This window comes from Gymnogyps californianus, chromosome 6, assembly GCF_018139145.2.
Source record: "Gymnogyps californianus isolate 813 chromosome 6, ASM1813914v2, whole genome shotgun sequence".
In the NCBI taxonomy this organism is placed as follows: domain Eukaryota; kingdom Metazoa; phylum Chordata; class Aves; order Accipitriformes; family Cathartidae; genus Gymnogyps; species Gymnogyps californianus.
In genome coordinates, this window is record NC_059476.1 from 3,823,028 (window position 1) to 3,842,242 (window position 19,215).

At 40.4% G+C, this 19,215-nt stretch overlaps 1 protein-coding gene across 1 annotated transcript in view; it reads left to right on the top strand.

Moving 5' to 3' along the window:
* The window catches only part of ADAM12 (ADAM metallopeptidase domain 12), a 188,163-nt gene that overhangs the window by 148,552 nt on the left and 20,396 nt on the right, over positions 1–19,215 (top strand). Inside the window, 3 exon segments of the mRNA XM_050898796.1 lie at positions 6,214–6,391; positions 11,232–11,321; positions 12,751–12,946. Of these exon segments, the coding sequence (XP_050754753.1) occupies positions 6,214–6,391; positions 11,232–11,321; positions 12,751–12,946 (464 nt within the window).

The following is a 19,215-nucleotide window of genomic DNA, read 5'->3' on the forward strand; positions in this document are numbered from 1 at the left end:
GGGCCTGCACATCTTCCAGGAGCCCAAAGAGTCCTCCAGTTTACCCCCTCCTCCCAGTTGTCCTGGGTGTTTGCCATTTGCAAAAGCTTTGGGTGGGAGAGAATCTGCAATTTAGGGTCTCCCTTTATTGTGCTTGTGGGATCTACTGTAAAACTGCATTTGTGTCTTTCTCCCTCAGAAGTACTTACAAATGAAGACATTGTTTAAATAATAGATTTAAAAGCCCTTCCATATTATGGCACTTGTCTAATTTTAAACAATTGCTATTAAAACATGAGGTGTATGAAATAATGTGTAATGACAGAACTTGATGCATGAAGGGATCTGTAGTATTTGAACACCTATTTCAATATCAAAGTAAACTGGATTTTATCTCCTGCTTAATACCTAATTCTGTGAGGCTCCTTATGCTTACTAATTCATTAACATACGTGCTGTACAGAATAGCTGAAGTGTCAAAAAATGTCATCTAATAGTAAATTCAGTTTTATTCTAGTAGGCTTGTATCTCTTAGGAGACCATAAGAAGTTGCTTTCAAGAGATGGAGAGCAGTAATAATGTCTAGAAGGTTAAAACCAAGGGGGATGCTTTTTAGTGGGAAAGAATTATGTCAATTAGATCAGGAGTTAGAGGAGGCCGGAACATTGTCATAGTTCCTTGAAATCAACACCTCACTGGGTCTCGAAACATTCATGTCGCTTGAGCTTCTACCTTCTACAGATTTGTTCTTGTGTTACTCTCTCTACTGCTGACATTTTTTCCATGGAAAAATCACTTATACCTGAATTAACAAAAGCAACCCTATCTCTATTTTAAGTTTAAAAAAAAAAAACTATTTTTAGATTCCTATGTAAGACTGGGATATGCAACAGAAAACCTACACATTTGTGCGTAAGTCATTCTGTAGAGTCTGAGCAAGAGGGAGCTCAAACTCATATCTTCTGCCTCCAATAAAAGGATCTGAGTTGCTCTCCTCCTCTCCAGTTGTAAGTGAGCCACTGTGCAGCCAAAAATCTAGAATTTTGGAGACTAAGGAGAGTAAGTATTCATAATTGTCAATATCTCAAATGGTCCTAGGGTCAAGACAGACACAAAGAAACACTGCGATGTTCAGTTCAGACAAGGTGTTGTCATGGAAAGTGTTGGAATTTCAGGTGCTTGACTAGTGAAATTTCTGACTCAGAGGGCTGGGACTCAGCACCCCTCTTGTCTTTAAGCATCTTCGTGCTCCTAAAAAGCACGGCTGATGCCTTAGCTGTTTCCAGATATGGCCTCTCAGGCTTGATTTTTCAAGCATTCTGGACAAAGCCCAGTTTTCTACACCTTTGGAAATTAGCTAGTCAACTGTTGTTTCAGTAAGTATGCTCCGGAAAATCAAAATGCCCTTTTAAAATTAATATAATCTCCAATTATCATATTACCTCAGGGAGGAAGGCCTGGTGGTACTTAATAGAGCTCTTTGGGGCTGTTGTGCATTTTAATTGAGTGAATAACTGAAAAACACTTCAGGGCCTTTTGGTAAAAGGCTCTGTATAAACATTGCCATAATGCTGAATAATCAGGTTGTGATGTGAACTGGAATAAATGAACCCTATAAATAGATATATAATTTATATACACATACGATGTATGTGTGCATGTATACCAACATTTTGGAGAGAACAAGGCAGTTACTTTATAGAAGTCCTACAGTTCTTGAATAAGAAAAAAACCTGAGATTGGACAGCGATAATCATAATAATCAAAATGTTAGTTTTCAAGATATTGTGAACCTGCAGTTTATCCTCCTGTGCAACGCATAGAGGATTGCCAGACGCATCGATGGTGTTACCGCTTCGGTGATGCTTCTTGAGAAACAGCAAAATATGTTGTGTTTTATGGTGGAGGAACACGGAGGAGGTAGATCCAAGGTACTAAATGTTTAGACGCCTAAAGATGTAGATAGACATGGTTTGGAGGAACCAAGGGAGTTTCACTTCAGATGGCTTTCCCAAGGTATTGCTGCAATGCAGTGGTAGGGTTTGGAATGGAGCAAAGATCTCCTGCAGCCCAAGTCAGTACCCCTCCAGGCATTTTCCAGATGAAGCGATGGGAAAGACAGCAACGGCGACCGTGATACACCAGCCTCAGTGGTGGTATCGGTGCGAGGTCGGTAGCTGATCTGCTGTCTTACCCTGCATGAATCAGTAGCCACTCTGTTTCTCCTGAATGCTTTGGCTGTCTGATCTCTTAAGACTATAATTTTCTGGGGCAGTGACTCTCTCTGTTTCCGTGCTTGTACTCTCTTATTATTCAGCCCGTTAGGAGGGAGAATGCCTCTGAAATGGAGATGATGGAGACGAACTTTTATAGTTCATGCAAAAAAAGTCTATGCTGGGCAACGCGGTGCTAGTACAAAGAACTCTCTATTCTTAAAAGGGACTTGACACAGTGATGATGCCACTTCACTTAATGAAAGGAGCCATCTAATACAGGCTAAACGCAAAACTACATAAAGGAAACTGGCATTTGAATGGCTTGAGTGCTTGAAATATAAGTGAATGGGACAAGACCAGACTCTGTTTCTAAAGGAATCAATTACCAGGCATCCTCTTACTACTGTGAAGCTCTCATTTGCAGGAGCAGTCAAAGCTATTTTTGCTGGGAACTAGGGTATTCATTGCTTGAGATTAAGTGCGTCTTTTAAGCACCAAGGAGACTCTGAGGAATGCTGTGGATTCAAGAAGGGTAGAAAGACTCTGAAATCATTTTCCTTGCTGTAAACCCACTGAAGAGACTGATGTAGTGCTGGGCACGATTTGAGTTCTGTAGAGTTGTACCCACAGCCAGAATGGTTTGACAAAATGATCCATTGTGTATTAAATCTACAGATTCAAACAGTGTAGAAAATGTGTGTGCTATTCAGCATCTTAGAATAGGAATTAGGTTGGACTAAAGTTTCCTTTCTCTTCCCAACTGCAGAACAATAAGGATCTGTAAAAGAAAATGTCTTGAGTGAAGGATAATGGAATATACTGATCGCTAATGAGTTTTTTACCTCTGGAAGGTTCTCCAAGGGCCTATATGAGCTGGTGGCTGAGGGTTTTTCCAATAGGATGAGCGTCTGAGCTACGACAGAAAGCACAAATATCCCTGTTTAGCATGTTACTGAAATCTTGGAGACAGGTCAAGGACTGACTTTACTGTGGAGACCCCATTACCTTTTCCCCCCCAAAGGTAGTCCTTCCAGGTGAAGTCTGAAGCCTCTTAAGAGGGTAGTGCAAGGAAGTTTGCTGCATTTGTTCAGAGGATGAGTTTCTTCCCCATGACCATTACTTCGTCATTTTTCACAAGCTCCAGATTCAGTTAAACATCGTGCCTTATGTTACTGACATCTGATATCTATAGCTTCCCATCTGCCAGGGATTTCATGTTTCTGATGAAACAGCTTCAAAATTGCAAAGACAGCCAAAACGTAGCCTAAAATCACAATGATCAAATGCTGTGGCTGATACATGGGATTTTTTTTTTTTTGTCAAAAAAATGAAGAATGGTTGTTTGTCAGAATATCACGGTATTAAAGATCAATTATGTTTCCAATGAAATACCAACTGGCTTCAATTGATGTGGGATCTTCTCTTGCATGATGTGGTTACCCTTCAGTTGCTCTCTGTTTCCACTTGTTGGGTTCATCTCTGGTTTTGTATTGCTTTATTTTGGGCTTACTTGATAAAGAAAAAGTATTTTCAGAAAATTTCATCAAGTAACATGTGCTGCACTGATGTCAGCTGAGGAAATCAGTGTCAAGAGCAGGAAAAGCCAGAAGATGAATGGATCTCTTAGTTCAAAATAGGAAACAGCTTGAAGTTCCTTTGGGGGGAAACAGAAACCTCATTCATTAACAATGACATTATTTCACCTCTGGTACAGAGTAAGGATTCTGTTCTCCCGGTGATGGACAGACACATCTCACATTCATGCAAATGACCCTGAGCATTCATGGATACAAAGGAACAGCCCTAAAATATTGACAGTTTTGACTGGTGAGCTATTCTCATGATCCGTGTGTGGCTGAGACATACGGCACAGGGAAAAATGCATTATTTGTGTTCCTGAATTGATTCCAGTCTGTGTAAGGTGTGCATGTCTCCCTGTCTCATCTCAGTGGATATCAAAGTAAATCTGTGTCACTGAAGTGAAGGATCTTGCCTGCATGATGCAATATTCATTTATTCGTACTTTGATATGAGGATCATGTCTGATCAAGCACTCATCTATTTTGTGCAGGATTTATCAGTCAGATGTATCTGGGTTTCTTGAGTTTTTTCTGGTGTTTGATAGTAGTGTACATCCATCTACTTGTTCATAGTCACGTACACAAAATTCTGTGGTTTTTTTTTTTCCTATCAAACTAAGAGTAGGACAGGAGTGCGTGGTGTCCTGTTAAGAATGTCTCCAATTGCTCAATACAAAATGGTCAGCAGGAGGTTTCCCAAGTGCCTTTATTTTCTGTTCCATTACTCCGAGTACCTTCCCTGTTTTCCCTTGGGGCCCAGAGCTGCAGCTAGCAGCCTGACTCCTACCTCACGCTATTCTGAAATTTCTTTATTTGTCTTTTAGACTCTGTCATTTTGCCTAAGCATTGATATTTTCCAGAAATCAGCTTTTTAAGCGGAGACGCCTATTAACTTTCTGAAGTCATATGTCAATGAATCACAGAACTGTTTGGTTTAACTAGACAAGCCCTATAGTGATACATGAAAATTATTTTCTTCTTCAGAGTCATGTTTATATTCTTTTCCAATGAGCTGGCTGTTTTATTGCAAAAGAATCTGTAAAAGAAGTAATTTTAAATAGGCACAAAATAAATTCTGTTCTGTAAGGTACCCATAACCTTTCTAAAAGATCCTAATTAGCCTCCTTATGTCAGCATAGGAAGCTCTATTGCATTTGTAATTGTCAAACATTTCTTTTTTTTAACAGAAATGATCCCTTTCTGATACCTATAGGCATCATCATTCACAAAGCAAGCTTTTCATTTCAGGATATTAGAAACAACAGTAGATTAATCGAAGTCTGAACTTCAGCAGTGCAGAACTTCCATCTATTATCTTGCTTGTCTGTAAAGATTATGCCCTAATAACACGTGAGTGATACAACGCATTTAGTGAATAAAGTCCAGTCATTATCAGGTTGGCTCCCTGTGCTGCCATAATGTTGAATTACTGCCGGACCACGGAGCAGCAGTGAAGAAGGTACCAAGTCTTAGAGGAGATGCTGTTTTATGACTTGGTCGTGATACAGATTCAATGTAACCACGTGCACATCTCAGTGCAGGGAGGGCACAGCAGACTTTAGGACGTGACACTGACCGCCAGATCCAGGTGCCACCTTGTCACGTATCTGTCAGTCAAACTGCAAACATTCGTTAGTAAAAATGGAATTAAGTCCTCCAACAGAAAAACACAGATTATCTGGTGATATTTGTACTACACTGGATCATTTTGGTAACATTGTCCATGTGTTTTGCAAAAGAAATCAAAGCCGCTGTGTGCCTGCACAGCAGGGCCAAATCCTGCTCTCGGCAGTGTGAATTCAAAATATGGGTATTTTCAGTAGTGTCTTTACAGTCATGCTGATTTAAAATAAGAACTATATTTGCTTTAATCATGCAGTTCCCAAGCTCGACTTTGATGAATTGCAGAAGCAGGCTCTTATCAAGTAACTCAGTGTTTTTCTCTATTTTTTTTTTTTGTTTCTGGAAAAGAGCAGGAAGTTTGCCATACTGCAGAGCAAGATGAATGAATTTGCCATTTGAGGCTAAATTTCCCAAGAAGGTTTAGGATGTTTCGCAGTCCTGTAAATGCAGGAATCCTCCTTGCAAGCCCAGCATTTCTTTAGGATCATGATCAAAATTTGCTCTATAACTACATATGCAAAAGAGGGAGAAGGAATTCCAAATGTGAACACTTCCAATCCTTAACAGCAGCTACAAATTTAAGTGAAAAAGATGGAAATTCCCTTACTCATAGTCAGAAATTATTATAAATGTTTTTGGCTCAATTTTACAGTGAATTGCTGTATCTCAATCCTATGTTAAAGGGTTAAAAAAAATGAACACAATCTTCTTGTTTGTGCACAGATGTGCTAAAAGGTCACCAGTGTGACAGGAGAGAGATGTTTTCATCTTATAACACTGCCTCTTTTTTTTGTCTCTGTGTATTTTTCTTCTAGCTATCCATTTCCCATGGTATTCAGTAGCTGCAGTAGAAAGGACCTGGAAAACAGCCTGGAAAAGGGAGTGGGAATGTGTCTGTTTAACTTGCCTGAAGTCAAGGAGTCCTTCGGTGGACAGAAGTGTGGGAATGGCTATGTGGAAGATGGAGAGGAGTGCGACTGCGGGGAGCCTGATGTAAGACACCACCTGAGAATTACTGCTCACCTCCTGTCTGCAGGTTTTTAACAGTAAAGACTTGGTTTGGCATGTTTAACGCTATTCGGTGTAAAACAAAACTCTCCCTTCTCTGCTTCTATCTTATCAGCTTAAACCTCGGAGTCCTCAGAAATGCGGGGAGTTTCTGGTTGACTTGCATTTCAGTTGCTAGAGTTCAAGCAGGGCTCTAGTTAAGAATGTGCTCAATTCACCATTAGAGAACAAACTCTCTCATGGCTTGTCCAACAGACTAACCATGACTAACTGTCATGTTCCTAACAACAGAAATTCCTTTAAGTACTAGCTAATAAGCTAAACTCAAAATAAATTTGTTAACATTGCTCAAATTTCTCAAGATACCATGCATTAATTGAAGATTTATTTCCATATATGAGAAGCCACTCATGTATTAATATTAATATAAATATCTATAGTTATATAAATATTCATGTTGGCTAGGTATTTTTTCATTGCAGCCAGCTTCAGTTTTTAGGTACAAGACCTTTCCCTCCTTCACTATGAGATTTTTCTTTGCCACTAGCCAATTACCTTACTAACAGAAACAACCTTTACTGCCTCCCCAAAAGATTGCTACTACTTCAAAGATCGTTCCGTTTAGTTTAGTGAATGTGTCAGAGGACGGCTCAGATCAGGAGGAGATAGGCAAAACCTGGGGGTCAAATAATATCCGAGCCGACATCCTTATCCCTTTGGCATCCCATGCTCATTGGCTGCATTGAACTTCTCTCAGATTATCTGAATTAAATAGATCAGCAGATGAGGGATTTGTTTCCTGTGATAAATATGGTTCTGCAGACAAAATAGATCGGGGCAGTTAAAAGAGCGAGATATTGCTGTATCCTGTCCATACAGTGTATTGGATTTACACAAGCCATGAGGATTTCCTGACAGTTCACTCATTCTTCAGGGTAACAAGGTTGGAGGAAGCAGGCTTATCTTCTTGTTTAAAGTCAATAGAGTGCAAGCAGCTTGCAAATGTCTTTCTAACCCAGTTATCTTTCTCATTTTCACTTTTGAATGTTAGCGATACCTTTTCAAGTCAAAGCCACTTCATGTCAGCGAGCACTGACTTGATTTGCCTCTTCTTTGTATGTTTTTTCTTTTTAATTATATTGGAAAACTGCAGCTTGGGCCCAATTAAATTAATTTGGAATTTACTGCTATAATCTGAGTGGTACCAGAAAACCCGTTAGATTAGTTAATAATTCACTGCCCAGTCATTTATGCCAGCAGAGTTTTGTCAATAGTGTTGCAGTATTTTATGGCATGGAAAGCTGTACAGCAACATATGCTAGTTGTATTTTATCAGCGATCAGAATTAAATATCGGTCTGAATATGTAGATGTAGGTGGTTGGTAGGGGTATTTCTCCTTTACTCTAAGTAAAATATTAGCCCTGTGTTGAGGTCTGTGCTCACTGACATTCCTTAGCAGTAGGACAGCAATGGATTCATGAGGGTGGAGAGTCGTGACGAGCACATCTCCCACCCTTCAGACAGCTCTGGAAATGCTAATGCAGTAGGAACTGTTTGACCACCTCCATCCACACTACGGTCTTGTGTGCATCAGGCACTGGTCATCTTCTTGAGTATAACGGATGCCGGCATGCCCACCACCAGGCCAAGAGTGTAAGACTTGACCAAGGATGATATTGCCAGTTAAGCTCCAACTTCATTTTGGATTATGTTACCAAAAATGTCTGACGTGCTACAGTGTCTGTGGAAGGAGGGTTAAAGTCGATTACACATGGAAAGATAGAAGAAGGCGAAAAGAAATAAAATAAAAATCCTTGGTCCCTGAGAACTGAAAGGAGACAAATGTGGCTAATTTTATAACGGGCTGCAAGGGGGATCAGAAAACTACGAATTGGTAAATCAGAAGTCAGACAAATTACTTCCAAATGTAATTAAGAGCTAGTGCCTGAACAGCTGTGATGTGCCAGGGACGAGTCAACACAGCTTTTGTGCCAGGAAACCTTGTCTTACAAACCTATGACAGTGCTGTGAAGGACTCAACAAGTGAATGGAAAGGGATGATGCTGTTATTGCAGCCTGTTAGGAGTTCAGAGAGGCTTTAGACCAAAGCCTTTCACCAAAGCCTCTTTAGGAGACTAAGCAGCTGTAGGACGAGAGAATATTTCATGGGCAAAAATTGGGTTAAAAGATAGGAAATACAAGCAGGTATAAATCATCCATTTTATGCAGTGGAAGGAAATCTGCTGTGATGTATCCATGAGATGTGTCCTGGGGACTACACAACTCAGTATATTCATAAACAGCCTAGGAAGAGGAATAGTCTTGAATTTGCTGATGATATTAGTTAGGATGGTAGAGATGAAAGCTGGCTGTGAAGAACTGCAGAGGAACCTTCTGAGACAGCTGGACTGGGCGTTAAGATGACAGATGGGATTCAGTGCGGAGTGATGCACATTCCTAACATCACCTATAAGATGATGGACTCTGAGCTGACTCTGACCATAGAGGAACAAGACTTCATACTGCAATAAATAGTCTCATGAAAATGTCAGCTCAGTGCTCACGAGTGGTCTAAAAGGTAAATAGGCTGTTAAAAATTACTAGGGAAGAAATAAGAAAACAAAACAAAGCACCAATAGGCCTCTATAAATCTGCAGCGTGCTGCATCTGAAACTGCATGTGCAGTTTTTTCCTACCCCTCCCTGATCTCAGGAAGGATAAAGCAGAATGAAAAAGGTTGAAAGAAAAGCAATAAGGAGGTTCAAAGTTTTGGAGGGGCTCTGGCAAGAAAAGAAGAAAAGGAAGGAAAATGCGACAGAAGCTGATAAAATCGTGAGTGAAAGGGAAAGAGTGAGTAGGGAGCAATTGCCCCCCAACAAGGACTGTGCATATAAAGTTAGAAAGTGGCAAGTTTCAAACAAGCAGAAGGAGCTGCTCCCCAGACTGTGTTGCTTACTTGCAAGTTCCTTTCCACTGAGTGTTAGAGGTGCTAAAAATGTCCGTGGAGCCAAGGGAAAGCCAGGAGACCAGGAAGGTATCATGTATGTCTGTTCACATTCTTGTCCTTAAGCATTTTCTGCTGGCCGCTGTCAAGGGGGACACAAGGCTAGAAGGGTTATAGGCTGACCCAATGTGGGCTATCTTGCATTCTTAGAAAAGAGGGGGTGAAAACAAGATGTCCTGTCTGCAGTATCAGGCACGGTGTAAGTGATGCTGGAATTGCTGTTGCGTTAGTCTGTTTGAGATGCTCTGATGAGCCCAGGAGACCTACACCAAGAAACCCAACTCCCATCATTGCTGTTGTTACCAATAATAACTAATAGTAATAAGCTACAACACAGCAGTATTTTCAGGTGGCAGCCTCCAGCCTCCAAAAGCCTTGTGAGCCTTTTCTGTTTGCTTGCCTGTTTATGTTAAAACCATTCCTGACAATTTAATAGCCCAGGCACGAAAACTGTTTATCAAGCTCATTCCCTACAATGAGTAATGTGAGTGAGCAATTGGAAATTTCAAAGGCTGCAGTAACGTCATTCAACGAGCTGCGTCTTTATCCCAATCTGCCTGTGGCATGCTGATTGCTTTCCATGGCTGGCTGGTGTAGGGCCAGATGATGGGGTATAGGAGCTGACTGTTTCAGAAGTACATTAATTGGACTGACATTGCTTTCCCCCACTCCACTTTCCTCCGATTACTATTGAGGTGAATTTATGAAATGTGCTTCTGTACAGAAGAATGTTACTTCTTAAATACAGCAGCTGCACAGAAATATTTGCATAGCCTGCTGCCTTCCGGCACGATCAAAAATAGGGGCAGGAAGTTGTTCCACTGCTTCAGAGCCGCACAGTTAGCTTTGTATATTCAGGCAGATATTATCTAAGAAAACAGTGAAATGCTGAGAATCATTTTGCTCTTTATTTGTGAGTGCAGTGGTAGTCCTGTCTTCCAGTTGGAAAGCTTTACAAAAGCCAATAAAGTAACAAGAGGCTGTGAACATCATTCTAACCCACTTATTTTTCCTGTGTTTCCTATATTGTTAGTGATCCCTTGTTAAGTCAAACTGACTTACCACAGCTGAAGAGCAATTTTATCCGCTGCTATTTTTGTTAGAGAAGTGAGATTCCAGCGCAGCTGATGTAACTTGCAGCTTGTGAGCATCATCTTGGAAAAACAAATCCATTATTTTCTGAAACTTCTTACTAGCTCATTCTACTGAGAATAAAGTTTGCAAAAGCCCACACATGCCCCCATCTAATCCGTAAGTGTGAAATTGGGAGGTATCAGTTAGTGAGAATGCAATTCATACTCATTTCATTTCTCAAAGCTCTATTACTGGCATACCCCGATAAGAGATTACATGGAATGGTGTCAGCATCTTTCTTTGTGGCAGCCACCGGTCTCCATGCAATACAGAAGTCTGGTGAGCAACTATCACAAAATAGAGCTGTAGTCGTGATGCTCAGTAACTGCAACACAGGTCCTGGCTCCTCACTTGAGGCAATGGAATCATTCCATTGATTTTTGTGGAAATAAACACCGTACTACTGTATCAGGATTGGTATCGGCATACTTGAGTTGTTTGTGATATTTGGGATTAGAGCCATAGCTAGAATAAACCAGCCTTCCTCAATGGCTTCTCTGGTTTTACTACAATTATTGGGCTTGTTGAATCTAAGGACAGACAAGACTGTTTGGATCAAGTTGTAGAATTTCATGCATAATTCATTATTTCATGCCTAGCTTTTCTTGGTGGAGCTATAGGCAGCCTCTTGATTTACAGCTCATTGTGACTGAAAGTTGTCTGCTCTAAATTTATCCTCCATCTAGGAATGTACAAACCGGTGCTGTAATGCAACTACCTGTACTTTGAAACCAGGAGCAGTGTGTGCACATGGACTTTGCTGCGAAGACTGCCAGGTGAACCAACAGAAACATTTCTTATCTGTGTGGGGTGGGCAGAATTCCCCAGTCTTCCCAACTACAGAGCAGTAAGCAAGGATTCAGAACAAGCAAATTGGTATCATTAAACATTAAGACACTTGCATTTCGTGCAAGCAATTAAAAAAATTCTCAAATTTTAACAGTTATTGAAGGGGCAGATTAACAGACTTTTTTAATAATGTCTGTTCTATTTGTAGCCACTTCGTTTGCTCGTACAAAACCTTTTCTTTTTCATGAACTTTTGTATGCTTTGATTTTTTTAACGCTTATATGGCTGTTGTGCTCTGGCAAGCAGTCATTAAATGCTGGACCCTCTTTTTATGGGAAGACTCTTAAAATATTAATTCTGTCAACAGCATATATATTTTAATGGCAGATCATCAGCTCTTGTGGACTCCTAACGTACTATAAAAAGCCAACTTCCCGCAAGCATTTACCTTCTTGAATTCTCAGACCGTCTCTTGCATATGGGCTAATAAAGCATTCAGCAAGTTTCCATTGTGTCTGTAGCAACCATCTGCCTAAAAGCTCAGTAGCAGCAAGCTATCAAAATGGCTAGAAAATGCTTTTTAGCAATATCAATCTTCATGTCTTTTTGCTTTTTACCAAAGGCGCTGTGGTGATGCAGTTAAAATTCAGTGCTGCTCCCAGAGCACACCCATCTTTTGTGGTGGGTGTTGATAAGTGAATGTTCAGATTGCCGTGTTCCACCGTTACCTACTAGTTGCCTTCAGCTCTGAAAAAATGTAGTTATCCAGGGAAATCAGGACAGGAACAGTTACATGGACTAGTTGTATAAATAAGTTGAAGAAGATCTTGATGCCCATGACAGAGCGACATTTCCATGAGGAAATGCACCTCCGTCCCAGGAAGCTGTCAGGGAGCTGAATCCAGAGTCAGGTGGGCTGGTGGCTTCCTGAGCTATAACATAACACATAACGTAATGTTACGTGATCAGCTGGCTGCCCTGGTCACTGCTGTGTTGTTATAGCCATACGGATGAAAACATTTCTGGTGTGACTTTTGGGCGGTGCTACAGAGCATCCTTTGCAGTACAGCCCAAAATGTTTCTGTGCCTGGGTGTTTAAGCATGATCGCAGGAGGCACTCTGAAAACTTTGGTTTGTATCTGAAAACTAACAAAAGGCTGGATTTACCTTCTGACCTGAGCCATGTGAGCCATGTTTACAGCTGCAAGTTCAGTTTGGCCTTCCTTCCTGCCAAACCCTTTGCAACATATGTCAAATAAATGTATTTAAAGAGCTGCGTAATCCTTATACTGTCCTCTGCGGTCAGTTGGTGCAGAGCCAGTGGAAAAAGCTGTTCGTGTGCTGCATGGGTTATACCGCTGCATAACTCTGATTGATTGGAATTACGGCAGTTAAGGGTTTGTGTTTGTTTTGCAGTTAAAACCAGCGGGGATTTCTTGCAGAGAGTCAAGTAATTCCTGTGATCTGCCGGAGTTTTGCACAGGAGCCAGCCCTCACTGCCCAGCTAACGTTTACCTGCACGACGGGCACGCGTGCCACAGGGTGGACGGCTATTGCTACAACGGCATATGCCAGACCCACGAGCAGCAGTGTATCACGCTCTGGGGCCAAGGTGAGTTTGAGAACCGGGAGATCTGTTTATGAGATAGACTTGGAAAAAAAAAAGTATGTGATTATAGATGGATTTGGAGAAATTTTATACAGTACCAATCTGCATCTATTCTTTTCTGAAATGGAGAACTGAATAATGAGGGAATCATTTTGTGATTCATTTTATCCTTGATTTGCAGTCGTGTTTATTTCTTGCAGCAGGAGGTAGAGAGCAACAGTAACTAGGTTCATTCTGCAACACTGCTGCAAATGGCTAGGTGAACTTAGACAAATCATTTAATACTGACTTTGACATGGCCTTATGTCATCCTACAAAGTGCTGAATGCTCTTGACAGGTTGAAATCACATCCTTTTTCAGACTGGTATGTAAGCTTCCTTCTGTGCTCTAAACTGCTCATCTGCAAAACATATATGTCTGTCTACATCCCAAAAGAGAGTTCAGTATTTGACATTAACATACAATTCTTGTATCATTGTGTGTATTTTATTAATTGGTGTTACCCTGTAAGCCTGCCTCCTGACAGTACTCTTAGCACAGTATGCACTCAAGCAGAAAGAGATTTTATTCTTCCATGGGAATCTACTTACTTCTTGAAAAAATCTAATAGCATGAGTTCTTGGGTTATCCGAAACAGATGATATCCCAGGAAAGCTGTTCACCTTTCTGTAATGTCCTGTGGCCCTTCCACTGAAATGCAAGTACTAACTCAGCATTTTGCTGTTGCCTCCTGCATCACTGGGGACAAGTCATGTCTCCTTCAGCATCTCACTTTTACCCCCTCTCTCAAATGGGAAAACCGCTTTTACCTCTCCTGAAGAGAAGCATTATTTAGGGCTAGATTACTTATTTCTTTTAAACTAACTTTTTTCAGCTCCCTTAGCCTCTTCCAATTCAGTATCTCTCTGCCTTCAACTCTGTTTCAAAACTTGTGTGTCAATATAATGACACACAGATGTTTCCCTTGGTCAAAACCCTCATCAGAAGTCTATTGAAGGATTTATCTGTTATCTTCACAGGGACTTGGACCATTCACAATTTTTGTTTTAAAGAGCCTTAAAACATCTCAAGAAATAATGCCACTGATATAGACAGCAGGTTAGCTTGGTCACGTGAGTATAAGAACATGTTCGAGGAGTTCCAGTTCAAAATTAAACTCCCCATGTGGAACAAACCATGCATCTGATATACTCGTCCGAATCCCACTCGCCTCGTAGAGTTCATATGAGCTCATATAGGCATGTACAATTATAGCCTTCAGTCTTAGTCATACTGGGATTTTTAATCCCCTGGATACAGAGGCATTTTCTCTTGTACAAAGCAAAATCTCCTTATGAACCAGTTTCCCATGCCATGGAAAGTTACTCGGTCAGCCTGTTAATAATTTCAGTCGCTGAGAAAAATTCAGCTAAAGGTCAGGGAGCTGAATTGCTGCAGCTCCCTTGCCAGGTCTGTTTCCTAACGCAGCAAGTCCTCCAAACCCCCCAGGCTCCCCTAATTCTTTCTTGTCTTCCTTCTTGGGACTATTCAATATGGGCACCGCTGTGCATGGAGTCTCCAGTGGTCAAGGCTATGGGGGTCTGCTTATGAGAAAGATGACTTTGTTAAGAACAGAGCTCAAACAGACTTTTACTGGAATACCCTTATTTGTCTTGGGAATACCCAAGGATAAAGATTCTGAAAGGGAGGATGGGACATTACCAAACCTGAACTGAAAGGCTTAATTCTTATCACATTTTTGGAAGTATAAATTAGAAATAATGCCAGTGAAGTTAAACTTCAAACAGTGTAGCAGATAGGGTTCAAGCGAAAATCAAGGCCTATATTCTGGATTGAAAGACTAGGGGTGTGAATATCCACCACTTGATCACACTTACATCTGGTTGGACTATGAGCTGGCAGATGCGGGGTGGAATGGGAAGAGGGCTAGGTGGGCCGTGCGGTTGGAAAAATATCATGGTACAGATAAAAAAAACATTCTTTCCAGCCTTGCTTGCAGCAGAAACAGAGACTTGACATTCTAAGATGTTGTGTCTGGGCTTCGTATCAAAAAGATACATTTGAACCTTTTACCAGATTGTTGTAATTGATTAGAATTGTTTTTAACAACTGCATGTGTTGGAGTGGAGTGAAGGAGTAGTTGTGTGGGTTTTTGAAAAAAATTCTATACCATAAAGAAAAAACAGATTGTAGTTCATTTACATTAATTCCTTGTTTCTTCTTCCCAGTAGGAGAAAGCCACACAGAACAAAATACAATAACTTTTCTTAAAATAATATTCAGTATATTGAATTTCTTATCAATGTCTTCTTTTGTGTCTTTCTTTATTCACCAGGTTACAGATGTCCAGTAGCCCAATGATAAATATCAATCTTAATATTTTTAGATCTAGTTAAAGAAAAATGATGAGCACTGTCAGAGCTTGTTTACATTAGGCTGAGCAATAGGAACCTGTTTCCAGAAAGAAGTACTTGCATTTTCTTGGGTTTTTTTTGTTACTTTCAACAGATAAATTCAAATCAAATAGAGGAATATTTTTTGCTATTCCCTATCTGCAATAGCATGGAAAGCTTGGTGTGAAAGAGGGGAGGAGCTCCTGGGGACAGTCTCTGAAAATAGCCATAAATTCATCTTAAAGACCAAGTTCATTCCAGTCTGCTCCCAGAACACTCAAATTTCTCTGCTCTCTCTCTCTCACCTTAATTTGTGTCCTTTTTGTCCTTAAGGAGCAACGTGCATGAATTGCTTGTGACCTTTTTTGTTTCGTATTCAAAAATATCAAATTGCACTGATCTGACCTATTGATAGTAGTGTGACTGAAAGATACATCGACAGTAATGCATTGTGTAATGGCTGGTACTCCACTGGCATTTTCCGGGAGCAACTAGATACACACATAAAGCTACTTAAGAGAGAGAAATTATTGATTACCAAGGAAGAGAAGATTCTCAGCTTTAGACTCATGGCTTTTTCCACATTGACAAGAAAATGATTCTTTAGGGAAGGAGAGGAGATGTTTGGCAGTGTGTTTTCCTACATTGCCCCAAGAGGGAAAAAAGCAATGATTTTTGGGGAGCCAATGGCAGGCATTGACTTAATAATTAGAACGTACTTAAATTTGTTGCATAGACATGGCCACTTGTTTAGGCAGGAACAATCTTAATTTTAACGTCAATATTTGTTACAAAGGCCTGTCACTGGTGTAAGAGCTTTGCAGTTTTTTCCAGGTATAACCCTACAGGCAAAATGGGTTTCCCATCTAAGTTAGCTGACCAAACCATTGCTAACTGGTTTTTGCAAAAATACTAATTTATCCAAGCACTGTAAAGATTTGAATTCAGTAAAATCACACTATTTTGATCATCACAGATTTATGGCCAGGCCTTTTCTTTTGGAGATGTGAAAGGCCATGTTCTCAGAGGTAGTGAGAGCTAGCATACTCCTTAAATGCAAAAAATAACAGCTCTACCCCATCTCGCTCTTGCACAGACTTAACAAGATGAAGACAAAGACCAAGGGGAGCTTGTGGAAAGTTTGCTTTGCATCATCAGTGCAGTAAAACAAACTTAATGAGATATAAAATCCAGGTGCAAATCACATGACAGAGAACTGTATTTTTATGCGTATATTTATTTATACAGTTGTTCGTGATGCTAGTTGGCATAGCCTGAGCAACAGAACTCCAGTCTGTTACTCGGAGGTTGGTTTTTTTTCCCCTCCACACCCATAAACACGGTATAATTTTTTTTAAATAAGTCTTGAGACAATGTTGGGAACTGAATTGAAATATCTTTCTTTTCTGCTGTCAGCCTGATAAGGGGTGTTTCTCTGTTCTTGGAATCAGCACCATGGTCAGAAATTTCTCTCTTCTCTTTCAGGAGACCGTGACCGTATTTTCTCATTGCAGCAGGTCTTGCGCTGATCTGAAATGACACAGTATTTCTGTATCGCTTCCAAAAGCGTAGGACATCTCTTTTTTTGCAACCGTATAGGGAAAGAAGTGGGCTCATCAATATACACATTTGGAGAAAAGAAAAAGTCTCCAGGCTGACAACTGCAGTGGTGAGCTTTGACCTTCTGCAGTTTCAAATGGCTGATTTAATCCCTTGAATAAGGCTTGGCATGGAAAGGCTGACAGGACCTTAATTACAGGGTCACGATACTATAATTATCAATAGCAAAGTGAAATAAACTCTGCTCATCCAGCTCAAAGCACTTAATAACCACTGGAAATCTTTCACAAATCATTTTGCCTTTGCCTGTAGAGGTAGCGAAATAGAGAAAGACAGGACTTTCTGCTTCAGTTTATATGGTGCAATCATGCTAAATGGGTTTCCTCCAGAAACACAACATTACAATTCTCTTCCTTAAGCATCCTCTGAAAAGCTCCTTTTAACTTGGTAGCTCCATGTGTTCAGCTTCTTACACTCTGATATGTTTTCTTCTATAAAAAAGTCCAAATATTGTGAGAAACTCATCAGGAGAGGGAACAGCCATCTGAATCCCAAGCAACAACGTGTTTTGGTTTGATACCAAAGACAGAAATTGAAGCTAGATTTTGGTTTCCAAGCCGCAGATGATCATTGGGTACCAGGTGTTTTCAAACACAGACTGCTCTGAGCCTGGCAGGGGAGCATTTTTTCTGTACTCCATGAGATCTTTTTTCTTGTCAAGTATTATTGGTTGGAGTTAAAGCTCACTGTCTGAGCCCTGCAAGGATGCTGCAGATGTGTTCTTCTTCCTGCAGGCTGCTTTCCATCATGTGTAACACACTTGACTTCTACATTCAAAAAAACCAACGAAACAAAAAAAAATTTTCACCGGGCAAAAGAGGAAGATAAATACCTTAAACTCTCTTAGTATTTCAGTGAGGCCTTTCTCTTTTTAACACCGTTTTTTAAATAAGTCTTTGTTAGGTCACTCACAGTCAAAGCACAGGACGTGAGCATTCATTTTGCTTTTGGCAGCTTTTGGAGCCGCACACCACTCTGGGGAAAGTGTGTCTGTGCCCTGGGCTGCTGCTGACACGTCTCCAAGGAAGCCTCCAGTCATTGCAACGATAAACCATTGGCTGAACTAGCTGGGGCACAAGGCTCCCGGCCAAGAAAAAACCGAGACCCATAGCAATTGCATATGATCATGGTAGGTGGGTGGGGGGCTTATTCCTTTGGTGAGGTAGGTCTGAGCAAGTTGGTCTTTGCAGATGTGGGAGAAAAAGCAGTTTTACTCGGCCTCTCGCTTACAGCATGTTTTTTTCCTTCCCTCCCCTTCCCTGCTAAAGCTGGCATAGTATATGCACATGCTAATGCTTGTATCAAGCTGAATAGTTAATGTGCCTGCCCTGGAAAGACAAGGAGGAATCTACATGCTGAAAATGGAAATTTTACTTTTGCTTTTTGTACAGTGCCTTGTCTGGATGCTTTTGTTGATTTTTTGATTATTGCTTGTGGCTTAATGAAAAGAAGTGAAAGAATCCTGTGTGAGTCTCTTTTAATAGTTCCAGATTTGAGAAATATTCTGAACTCAGCAAGCTTGATCGTAATCTTCCAAAGAATTTCAAGCTCTTGTCCTGCTCTCCAGGGAACCAACAGTTCATATTCTGTTCCTTCTGTGCCTTTCTTTCTGAGTTTTCCAGTTTCAGTATGTAAAAATGTTAGAAGGAAAAGAGGGTGCCATCTTAAGCCTCTCCAAGTTTTAGTATTTTGTCCTTAATAGCATTAGATTGCTGTTCAGCCGTATATAGTATTAGTCAAGCTTCTGACTGTGAAATGCAGATAATTAATTGAGGCTTTAATCCCTGAGTTATTAGCGAAAAGATCCACACTAACTGGAAGTTTTACAATCATATTTCTATTTTCTTCTCCATGAATTTGACCCCCTTTTTTTTAAAAAACCTTCATCTTTGAAGGCTTTCAAATGAAATCTTCAGGATGGTTTAAATAAATGATATGTTCTACCCACAGTTAGAGGCATGCACACTTGGAAGTGGCTCAAAACATTTGAAAAAATGTAACATTAACTCAGATATTCTGTCTCTGTTAAAGATTAGGGAACACTGCAGAAATGGTATATTCTCAGCCTTTAGGCTATCACATCATTTGCTGCCAGTTCTTTTTGTTTTAGTTTGGCTGATCTATCAAAAGTACAAAAATGTATCTAGCAGATATCTGTTAAGAGTTTTAGCCAGTGTATCTCCTTACCATCTTGTCTCCTCAAAGCACGTCTGCGTATTGGAGTAGTTGAAATGTTGGCAATGACTTGATGGTGCTAT